Source organism: Sinohyriopsis cumingii, chromosome 1, assembly GCF_028554795.1.
Source record: "Sinohyriopsis cumingii isolate HCF-2022 chromosome 1, ASM2855479v2, whole genome shotgun sequence".
Taxonomy (NCBI): Eukaryota; Metazoa; Mollusca; class Bivalvia; order Unionida; family Unionidae; genus Sinohyriopsis; species Sinohyriopsis cumingii.
The window spans coordinates 24,001,707-24,014,460 of NC_142961.1; the positions used below are offsets into that span (position 1 = coordinate 24,001,707).

The window sequence follows — 12,754 nt, forward strand, 5'->3', positions numbered from 1 at the left end:
CCTGCAGATCAGGGTCAATGTTGTTTGTTCTACTGATTACTCCTAACAAACTGCACTGACCCAGATCTGCCAGCACATTATATGACAGCAAATCTGGGTCTGTGCCGTGTGCAGTGAGACTCAACTTATAAGCGAGTGTCTTTGGTAGATGTTAGCATGTTCTACTAAAACAGATCTTGGTCTGTGCTGGTTACTGCTGATTATGCATTACAGATGAATGTTGTACTCACCTGCTTGCACTTTTGCTTGTTCTCATTCAGTTTCTGTTCTAGAACTGAACATTTCAGGGTCTATTCTAGAATTGAACATTTCAGGGTCTATTCTAGAATTGAACATTGGTGGAAGAAGGGGATTTCTGCCATCCAGTAGTATTAAAATTGGTTCATTTTTCACATTATTTAATGGATAAATAAAAAATAAGGCTGAAAAATTTAAGCTTCACATTCATTTAATTTTGGCCCTTTTTTATAAAAAATACTGTGAATTCCACTTTCAAGAATAGACTTACAGATTTTACTCTCCATTGAAATGTCATTTCATTATGTTAAACAAACATTTAAATATTGTGAAGTTTAATTTGATTCGAAAGTTCATTAAAACTTTAATAATTTAGATGGTAACGGCAAGGTTATGATGATAGAGTTTATTATTCACAGATGTGAGCAATGCATAAATATCTAACAACAGAGGCTGATGTTACAGAATATGCAAGTTGCCTTGCAAAATCAAAATTGACAAAGTTAAAATAAGAACAAGATTTAAACTTACCTTCTTGAAATGATCCTGTTTCAAATGAGTGCCAGCAATTTTTAACTTTGTTTGAAGTGATACTCTTTAACTCTTTACAAAGCTAACAAGTCTTCTAATGTAGAGATCCTTTTTCTCATACTCTTTATGTGCTTTTTGTATCAGATGTAATAGGTATGTATTATTATTCAAACCATCAGAAAGAAAAAGAGAGACAGAACCCACATCAAAAAGTTCACACTCCTCCAGGTGGGTTGCTGATTGAAGGTGAGGCGGACAGATTAAGAGACATGGCTGAAAAGAAACGGCAATATAGAGATGAATTGTTGAAGGTTTGATGTCGCTCATGACAAATACCAACCAGTTTATTGAGTCATTTGTAGTTGCTTTAGTGCTTTTTAATTTCAGCTGTTGCATTTTTGCTTGTTTTTAGCTCCACTGGTCATAGACCAAGAGATCTTATGGGATGGCCTGTTGTCCAATCATTGTCCACCACAGCAGCCATCTTGATCACTACTCCTTCTAAATGGATAGTCATATTGGCATCAAGTGTTTGCCAAAGACTTCTCGTGATGTTTAGTTTGTGCTAAATGAAAATGGTTCTGCTTGAAAATCCAATGATGTCATATACTCGTGTTGTTTTCACTACTTCTGCTGCTTGGAAATGAAAGTGATGCTGATATGATGTCCAGTATGGCCACCTTGGCAGCCATCTTAAAAATCTTGTTATGACCACTTCTCAGAACAGATAGTAATATCAACATAGGTTTTGACCAGAAGATTTATTATGATGTCTAGTTGGTCATTATGGACATTGCTCCACTTGGGCATCTTGAAAATATTGTTATTGCTACTCCTTCTATAGTGATGGGCATATAAATATGGGTCTTTAACTGAAGAATTTTTTATGTTGTCTAGTGGCTCCCAAACATAAAAGGTGCCAGTCAGATATCTGGTATGGCCACCATAGCAGCCATCTTAAAATCTTGTTATTGCCAGTGGCATCACTAGGGTTGGTGTCACCAAGTGTGGTAACACATGGCATCACCCCTATGGCCCCCTTTCCTGCACAAAAATTCACAATCATGTGCAGTAACTCATGGTGTCACCCCCATGGATCTCCTTCCTGCACAAAAATTCAAAATTTTAATGACAGTCATTTTGGTGTCACCCCCTCTGATGGTGGTGTCACTCAATGCGGTCCGCACCCCCTTAGTGACACCACTGGTTATTGCTACTCCTACTGAGTGGTAAGTTATATGTGTATCAACATAGGGTTTTCACTGGAAGACTTCTTATGTTGTCTAGTTGTTCATGAATAAAAATTGTGTCCATCCGATATCCAATACTTTTCCTAGATGGAAAGTCATATCAACATTGGTGTTTTCACTAGAAGACATTTTATGATGTCCAGTTGGTACTAAATGAAAATGATTTCAGTGTGACCTCCAGTATGGCCACCATGCCAAACATCTTGAAACTCTTTGTATCGCTTCTTGTCTTACATGGAAAATCATATTGACCTGGGATTTTACCAGAAGACTGATTATGATATGTAGCTTGTATTGTGCTGATCTAATCATACATATGGCTGCCACAATGAACATTTGAAATGCTTATATCTAATACTACTGAATGGATGGTCATATCAACATGGGTATTCACCTAAAATTTTCTAATTGTATTCAGTTTGTCCACAGTGAAAATGGTGACAATCTTATGTCTAAAATGGCTGCTGCAGTGGCTGATTTGAAAATCTTACACCATAGCTCAAGAATATGACAGAAGTTTTCAGCACTCAGCAATAAGAAAAAGAAGAAATGGTTGTATTTTTATATTCCTGGAAATCCCTTTCAGCCACTAGAGTGTCAGTCTCTTTGAGGGACTCTTGTTTTAGTGTTATTCATTATGATTGCTTTGCACAATACAATTCACACATTGCACAGGTGATGGTGTTTAACCACTAAAGTTTCAGACACATTGCAGCAACTATTCCATGCCAGTTATTGTGACTTTTAACAGCATATAGGCCAGTTAGCTTCCGATATGTGGCAGTGTACCTTTGAATTTACTTAAGTACCAGTACAAGTGCTTTTTTTAATATTAGTACTCTTCAGAAGGTACTTATGGAGTATACTGGACATTTTTATTGCATACAAAATTTAAAAGCTTAAAATTTACTGAATTGACAAAGAAAACCCCCCATGTCTAACTGCATTCAAAATTCCTTTAAATACTAGTTTTATAAATAAAAAAACAACAAAAATTACAATCTTTTATCACAAATTATAATTCAGAGAGAATACATTCATAGAGGGTTCATACTCATTTATTTATGTCTGTTTAGTTTAAAAGTGTCTGGTTCATAAGGAAAAGAATAATGTGAAATTTTTCATCAGAAATCTTGATATCACCAATATGGCTTGTTTTCTGTCATTGATGCATTATGGGGTACTTCCAAAAATGAAATGATCATTACAGATCTTGTTTGATCATTTTGTTGGATAAAGATACAGAGAATAAGTGATAGCCCAGAAGGTCAGAAAGCCCAGAGGTGTGTAGTCTGTATGTTTCAGGATTTGTACTTATTTGTAAACACAGATGTATTTACAAGTAGCAGAAAGGCAGAAGGGAAGAAACCAAGCTTTTAATGTTATGTGGAATGAATGATGCTAGAGTAAAACACTGGGTTCAATCAGCTTTGATATCAGTCACAAAGACAAAGAGGAGATTTATAGTTTGGTCAAATCTTTTGATATAGAATCAGTGAGGTCTATGTTATATCATTTGTACCAGATATTAAGTATTGTGTCCACAGATGATGCATACGTGCTCAGTTGACCAAAGTACAATGTTCACAGTCTATGCATACGTACTTGGTTATCCAACATACAGTGTCCACGCACTTTGGATACATGATTCATTGCCCAAAGTACTGTGTCCATACTCCATGCATATATATTCACTTGCCCAAAGTGCTGTGTCAACACTCTATGCATATATATTCACTTGCCCAATGTACTGTGCCCACACTTTGAATACATGCTTGCTTGCCCAAACTTCTGTGTCCATACACTATGCATACATGCTCAGTTGCCGAAAGTACTGAAACACACTGTGCCTACATGCTCAGTTGCCCAAAGTACTGAAACACTATGCATACATGCTTGGTTGCCCTAAGTACTGAATTCACATACTTTGCACATATGCTCAGTTGCCCAAAGAAATAGGATATAAAGAGTAAATGCACAGCATGAAAGTGAAAGTCCTTGGACAGTATTTGTGTGATAAACATCCTGCATTTTGCATACAGACAATACTAATAAGATATTTCAAGCTTAATTTATAAAATATCAAGTGTAAATGATATTTTTGTTGCAGGTTGGTTCTTCTTGTGTTAACATACAACAATCCCATAATAACATTGATGACAGACAGTCATAATGAATCATAGTCTACATCTGTAAATGAATTATCATGAAAGGAAGAATCATTATTAGGTCTCATATAACAGTGGAAACATAGGAGAAATCAAAGTGAGAGATTTTATAATTCATTCATCTTGAAAAATAATTTGGCAAAATTTTGTTTATACCTAGCCTCATCTGTACATATTTAATAGCAAAACAGGCCATCAGGGCAGTTCTGCTATAATTTTTGTTGGATTATTAAAATGTGGATCATATATTCTTGCTTATATAATTTAATATAAACTCAAGAGAGGAAAGCTGACCTTTGTTAGAGTCTAAAATATGATATACATTAAAATATAGCCAGAAATATGAAATACTTTTTTCATATCAAAGCAAGAATATGAGTAATGAATACTTTCACTCCAAGAGAATAATGAGTATGAGTATTTCAGAACTAGTCTGGACTACAAAGTAAATGAGTACATCATACTCAACCCCATGTCTGATTAAATATTTAGATAATCATCTGCCCTTAGTTGACATTTTCTCATAATCCCTAGTATGTTATTTAGTGCTGAGACATCAGGAGCAAAATGCCTTTCCCAATGACACACCATGGCAGCCACCCTGGGCTGATCTGACTGTAGGATTCAAATCTGCACCTTTTCAGTTGCAAGACCATCAAAGTAACCACTGAGTCATAATGGCTAAGTAACCACTGAGTCATAATGGAAAAGTAACCACTGAGTCATAATGGCAAAGTAACCACTCAGTCATAATGGCAAAGTAACCACTCAGTCATAATGGCAAAGTAACCACTCAGTCATAATGGCTAAGTACATAAATGTATATCAGGTCTCCATGTTTATGCTATTTTTTAAGCTGGTTACATGCTGCACTTCCAGACATGCTTTGGAGGTCATTTTGCTTGTAAATTAAGTCAAACTAAAAACAACAAAAAATTTGCCATAGTATAATGTGCTTACAGATTGGGGTCTATGTTGTTTGTTCTGCTCATTACTACTAACAAAGTCACATACCCAGATCTGCTGTGCATTATATGATTGCAGATCTGGGTCTGTGCAGTTTGCAGTTGGACTCTTCTTATAAGTGAGAATATATGGTTGTGAATTATTTCTTATGACATCTGAAGATGAAATATGGTTATGATGTTTATTTAGGTATACTGTTAACTTACAAGATAAGATCTCAAATAATGAGTGATAAACAAGCATTAATAGGGTCCTATATCCCAATGTATAGTTACAACCCAGTGGATATCTACATATGTACTAAAGACAATTAAAGCATTTTCCCCCCGAGTCATTAATGACAAATATTAAGATTTCTCTCTATCAGAAATGACTGATTAGCATAATACAATGCATGGTAATATTGTAATGTTGTATGAATTTCTCAAAATAAAGAAATTTGCAGTGTCAAAATTTAGCTAATGTTGGAATGGTTTTAATAAATGATTTTAGCTTGGATTATGAACCTGGAAAATATAAGGAACTTGTCTCTTTTTCTATCAAGACTTGATTTGAAACAAATTTAATAACATTCTTTGCTCAGTTACATAATACCCAAAACAAAGATTAAGAAAGTTTTAATTGATATGAAATCTTACGATGTGCTGGTGCTTGAAAACTTTTGTTGAAGTGAATAGAATAAGTTCCCATGCAGTACTTCATCATGTGTATACATCCAAATGAAAACAGTATATAAATTACTAATCACTACATACAGTATTCCATCATTATAACACTGTCCAAAGGAATCATAGAGTATACTGCCTCATAGTGACACTTCTTTATAATGAAGTACAGTATGCATAGAATACTCTTATTATAAAACTGTCCTTAGGAACTATGGAGCATACTGCCGTATAGTGAGATTGCCTTATAATAAAGTACTTGATATAGTACTCCCTAATTATAGGACTGTCCATAGGAACCTTGAGTATTCAGCCTTATAATGAGACTACCTTATAATGATGTACATTATAGATACAGTATTCCCTCATTATAAATCTGTTGACAGGAGCTGTAGTGTATACTGTTTTATAGTGACTGTCTTATAATGAAGCAGTGTATATGTACAGTACTCCCTCATTATAACTCTGTCCACAGGAACCATAGCAAATACTGCCCTATAGTGACTGCATTATGATAAAGTACATATGTATACAGCACTCCTTCATTATAACACTGCCCAAAAGAGCCATATAGTATATTCCCTTAAAGTGACTGCCATATAATGAATCACTTTATACATACAGTGCTCTCTCATTATAAGACTGTTCTAAGGAGTCTTAGAGTATACTGCTTTATAGTGTCTGCCTTGTAATGTAGTACATTATACATTCAGTGCTCTCTCATTATAACAATGTCCACAGGAGCCATAGTGTATGCTGCTTATATTGACAGCCTTAGAATAAAGTACATGATACATACAGTACTCCCTCATTTAAACACTGTCCTTAGGAGCCTAAGTGTATGCTGCCATATAGGGGACTGTGTTATAATGAAGTACATGATACATATAGTTTCATTACCTCTTAACCAAACTGACTGGCACCATAGCTTGATGAATTTTATTGTGTAATGTCTGTTACCTTGTTGATTGGCACCATATTTTAACGGCTATTATGGTCTAATGTCTGTCATCAAGCTGAATGGCACCATAGCTTGATGGGTATTATGGTCTAACACCTGTCATCAAGCTGATTGGCACCATAGTTTGATGGGTATTATGGTCTAACATCTGTCATCAAGCTGACTGGCACCATAGCTTGATGGGTATTATGATCTAATGTCTGTCATCAAGCTGATTGGCACCATAGCTTGATGGGTATTATGGTCTAACATCTGTCATCAAGCTGACTGGCACCATAGCTTGATGTGTATTATGATCTAATGTCTGTCATCAAGCTGATTGGCACCATAGCTTGATGGGTATTATGGTCTAACACCTGTCATCAAGCTGATTGGCACCATAGCTTGATGGGTATTATGGTCTAACATCTGTCATCAAGCTGATTGGCACCATAGCTTGATGGGTATTATGGTCTAACACCTGTCATCAAGCTGACTGGCACCATAGCTTGATGTGTATTATGATCTAATGTCTGTCATCAAGCTGATTGGCACCATAGCTTGATGGGTATTATGGTCTAACATCTGTCATCAAGCTGATTGGCACCATAGCTTGATGGGTATTATGGTCTAACATCTGTCATCAAGCTGACTGGCACCATAGCTTGATGGGTATTATGATCTAATGTCTGTCATCAAGCTGATTGGCACCATAGCTTGATGGGTATTATGGTCTAACATCTGTCATCAAGCTGACTGGCACCATAGCTTGATGGGTATTATGATCTAATGTCTGTCATCAAGCTGATTGGCACCATAGCTTGATGGGTATTATGGTCTAACATCTGTCATCAAGCTGACTGGCACCATAGCTTGATGGGTATTATGATCTAATGTCTGTCATCAAGCTGATTGGCACCATAGCTTGATGGGTATTATGGTCTAACATCTGTCATCAAGCTGACTGGCACCATAGCTTGATGTGTATTATGATCTAATGTCTGTCATCAAGCTGATTGGCACCATAGCTTGATGGGTATTATGGTCTAACACCTGTCATCAAGCTGATTGGCACCATAGCTTGATGGGTATTATGGTCTAACATCTGTCATCAAGCTGATTGGCACCATAGCTTGATGGGTATTATGGTCTAACACCTGTCATCAAGCTGACTGGCACCATAGCTTGATGTGTATTATGATCTAATGTCTGTCATCAAGCTGATTGGCACCATAGCTTGATGGGTATTATGGTCTAACATCTGTCATCAAGCTGATTGGCACCATAGCTTGATGGGTATTATGGTCTAACATCTGTCATCAAGCTGACTGGCACCATAGCTTGATGTGTATTATGATCTAATGTCTGTCATCAAGCTGATTGGCACCATAGCTTGATGGGTATTATGGTCTAACATCTGTCATCAAGCTGACTGGCACCATAGCTTGATGGGTATTATGATCTAATGTCTGTCATCAAGCTGATTGGCACCATAGCTTGATGGGTATTATGGTCTAACATCTGTCATCAAGCTGACTGGCACCATAGCTTGATGGGTATTATGATCTAATGTCTGTCATCAAGCTGATTGGCACCATAGCTTGATGTGTATTATGATCTAATGTCTGTCATCAAGCTGACTGGCACCATAGCTTGATGTGTATTATGATTTAATGTCTGTCATCAAGCTGACTGGCACCATAGTTTGATGGGTATTATGGTCTAATACCTGTCATCAAGCTGATTGGCACCATAGCTTGATGTGTATTATGATCTAATGTCTGTCATCAAGCTGATTGGCACCATAGCTTGATGGGTATTATGGTCTAACACCTGTCATCAAGCTGATTGGCACCATAGCTTGATGGGTATAATGGTCTAATATATGTCAACCAGCTGACTGGCACCATAGCTTGATGGGTATTATGGTCTAACACCTGTCACCAAGCTGATTGGCACCATAGCTTGATGGGTATTATGGTCTAATATTGGTCACCAAGCTGACTGGCATCACGTAACATATACAAATTGAAAGGAGTATAACTTATTCATTTTTAACCAATGTTTATGAAATTTTCAGTGTAAACTTAGTGTTAATATTAGTTAATATTGGTGTAAGTGTCAAATGAGACAAAAAAAAGTTTTTATTATGTGATATGCTAATGAGTAGCTGTGGTTATCACTGCTGGCGATAGGCCAGTTGATTGCAACAAGAGAAATCCACTTGAAATATCAAATTTTAATAAAAGTAAGTAAATAGGCTTCTAAGTCAAATATTAATAGCATGGTCAGTCAGGTAGAATATTGTTACAGTGTAGTTTGTATACACTGTGATAGATAAAATGCTGATGACTGGACAGAGTTTCAAGATGACAGTTCTACATGATTTACCTCAGAGATGCAGAATATTGATTTGTTTGGTTGTTTTTCAAATTTCGTTTTGATAATATTTCTTCAGATCATTATTTTTTATGAACATAAGCAATTATCACCTTTGCAGCAACAACAGGAACACATGTATGTGCGAGCTCAGCAAGAGAATGGAATTCCAGTTCTGGACCGAACTCCAAGAGAAGATAACTCTTATGTTACCAGCAAGCCCCCACCAGGTCCTGGGGCCTACAGACAACGAGATGAGGTAAGAATTTTTTAGAAAGTGAAAAAAATATTCTTATTTGATTTCTCAGCACTATTTATTTCAATGGTGCACTTTTGGTCTTCCTTTGTACTTTCATTCCACAAACTTAAGCTGTGGGTCTTTGGTGTGTTGACATCTTTTTCTTCTTAAAACTACAAGGTATTCTATAATTGAAACTCCCAATCTACTTTGCAAAAAAGTAAAACATTTACAAAATCTGTGCAAAGTGATTATCAAATATAAAAACAATATGTCAAATGTAAACTTAGCCAACATTCTCATAACCCCCCTCTCTGATGGAACTTAACGATATACTTAATTTTGGATTTGCTAAACTAGCATGTTCTTCAAGAATAATATCTGATTCTCAAGTTTCAAGCTGGAGTGTCTTGAGGAAAAAGTCTTAAGAATATTGGGCCTAATCAGCTGATCTTATTGAGGCTCAAAATTCATTATTTATAGAAAGATTTTCAAAAAACTAAAATTTGAGAGTTTCTGTCGAAAAGAATTAAGAAGAAATTACCAACCAGCAAAATATGCACATATTAACCGAGGTGAACTAGGTTCTGTTTGACTAATCTTGTGCAAATTACACTGGGATAAGGTAAATATCTCTAACTGATTTGGACCTCTTAGTCTAAATTTCAACCAACATAGGTCCTAAGTTAAGTCTAGACTTAGGGCATTTGATTGGTTAAATTTAAGAAAGGCTTAAGAAATTAAAGTCTGATATGCTTAATACTTGTTTCATTCTGATAATTCAGTGGTCCCTTGCATTTATGAATTTAATATAAAAAATGTATGTTTATTATGAATAGCTTTTTGGAAATAAAGAAAATAACTTAGAAATAAAGCATGATCTGCAGTAGGTTTTTGTACCCAGGTTTTTTCTTTATTTTAGGATAAACTTTACTTAAGGTGACAAGGGATAGTTTTTTTGCACAAAAACCATACCATTGATACCTATGTATTACAAACAGTCAAAATAAATGCAAAATGGTAATATGATTTCAAAAGTATATATTTCTAGTTGTTGTTGTCATTGTTAGTTAAATACCACTTTTCAACACATGTTAGGCTATGTATCGCAGTTACAGTGGAAACTGTCTTGAAAGACCACCACTTCTGCCAGAAAATAATACTCTCAAGACAGGTGGTCTCTCATAGGAGGTCGTTTACTATATTATCAGTAAATCTGGTTTCTGAAGACAGGTGTTCTCTCATAGCAGTGGTCTCTCAAGACAGGTTTTACTGTAGTATATTTGGTGAAGGAAGAATCCTTGAAAACCCTAGGAAAAATAACAAACCCATGGGAAGCTACTAGCAAGCTTTCTCACATACCCACATTGTCTGAGCCCGAGACTTGAACCCACACAGTGAGCACCTTAAACCATTCAGCCATTCTTCAAGGCCCCTGTATTTTTGGATACCTAGCATGTATGCATGTGTGTGTGTGTGTGTGTGTGTGTGTGTGTGTGTGTGTGTGTGTGTGTGTGTATGTGTGTGTGTGTGTGTGTGTGTGTGTGTGTGTGTTTTCTTGACTCTTTGGTCTTAAACTAAATAACAGAAAAGAGTAAAAACCAACAAATTTTTTATATTCAACAAATATTTTTTTCTCCCTGGAATACAAATTCAAAATATAAAAATAACTTGCAGTATTGTGAACTAAATCCCAATTAATCCATAAATTTCTATCATAAGTCCAAGTGTCTCGAGTATTCTGAATAAATTCCAGAATTGTTATGAATGAATTCTGATATTGAATGTACTGATGTACCAATACTTGAAATATGTAGATGTACACAATGATATAATCTAAAATATCCAAGAATGAATTCACATTGATTACAAGATAGTAATTTAGTCCTAGTGCCAAAGAGCACTTTGTAATTCCAGTTAATAATTGAAATAAATATAATCCTCTCAAAAAATTAGATCTCTTAGATTCAATATTGCCTTCACTAACCAGTGTTGTCAATACTCCTCTCTCATCTGAGAAATTTACATCAATTTCAAAACTGCCAATGTAAAGCCTCTGTTGAAGAAACCAATGCTTGACCATAATGATTTAAAGAACTGTAGCCCTGTTTTTAACTTCTCATTCATGTCAAAAATCTTAGAAACATTGCTCTGTTCCAATTTGTATCTCATCTGAATTCAAATAGTCTTTTTAGCAATATACATGTAACTAAAATTACATAAGACGATGTCTTATGAATGACACAAAATATATATAAAGTGGTATGGTATTTTTATATAAGTGTGCAAGTGCATCTGCAATTAAATTTTCTTTTCCCTTGATGTGCATAATGTTAATGTTATATTCATGCAACATTAAACTCTACCTTAACAGTTTAATGAAAGTAAGGGGATTGTGTCTTGCAAAAAATAAGAGCATTTGGAATAGCACTGTCTTTATACTGATGCTTATCTCTCAATCTGTAACAATAAAAAAATAACATACCCATTCTTAGAATAAGTTAAAACAGAAAGTCATAAGGATTTCAGATCAGTCTTATCAGAAGTTTGATTCATAAAGGTTGTATCAGATTGAGATTTGGAAATGCTCACATGAGACTGAGATGGTTTTTTAAAACCAAAATACTGATAAGAGGAAGACTTATTGACAAATGAAACTTTGTGGGTCAAGGAATGGTAAACAGCTGTATGAACAGCATTTTTTAAAGTTTCCACCTTTTCTTCTACAAGGTAAGTCATGACATCACAATCAAGGCATTTCTTGAACTCTTCAGTTAACATGAGTTGTCTGATGTTATTGTAATACTGATCAACCTTTTTGACTGAGCACCACCTGTCAAACAGTTGTTCTTTTTCCATTGAAAATTCAATGTGGGTCTGTCCTGTTTTCTTTTTACACAATTCCTAAACCTTTGTTGATATGCTTCAGGTACCAACTTATAACCCTTCAAGATACATTCCTTAACCACATCCTAATTAGCATTTTTTTGTACTGAGAGTAACATGTAGGCTTCTTGACCTTTGCCAATAAATAGACTTTGTAATAATAAAGTCCACTGCTCTCTAGGCCATTGCAAACTTTCAGCAATTTTCTCAAAAATGAGGAAAATATTCTTTAAGAAGGGGTACAAACCTAATATTTCTGTATGTAAAAGAGAAAGAATACTTTCTGTCTGGCAGTTCTAATTCTTTTAATCTAAATTGCATTTCCCTTTCATCCTTTTGCTTTTGCATTTTTCTTTCTTCTTTCTCTCTGTGCATTTCATTTGCATTTCTTCTTTCTGATTTTTGATTTCTTTCTCTCCCTTTCTTCTTTCTGCAATTGCATCAATTTCTTCTGAAGGTCAGTCATTCTTGATTATAACTCTATCTGGTTTTTT

At 35.3% G+C, this 12,754-nt stretch overlaps 1 protein-coding gene across 8 annotated transcripts in view; it reads left to right on the forward strand.

The window, feature by feature from the left end:
• Positions 1 to 12,754, forward strand: part of LOC149806557 (uncharacterized) — a 176,359-nt gene that overhangs the window by 53,840 nt on the left and 109,765 nt on the right. For 6 of the 8 annotated variants that reach the window (XM_089954581.1, XM_089954603.1, XM_089954597.1 and 3 more), the window contains 2 exons: positions 948 to 1,079; positions 9,258 to 9,395. In XM_089954581.1, the coding sequence (XP_089810707.1) occupies positions 948 to 1,079; positions 9,258 to 9,395 (270 nt within the window). The remainder of the gene's footprint in view (positions 1 to 947; positions 1,080 to 9,257; positions 9,396 to 12,754) is intronic. The other 2 variants (XM_089954591.1, XM_089954611.1) reach the window with 1 other exon arrangement.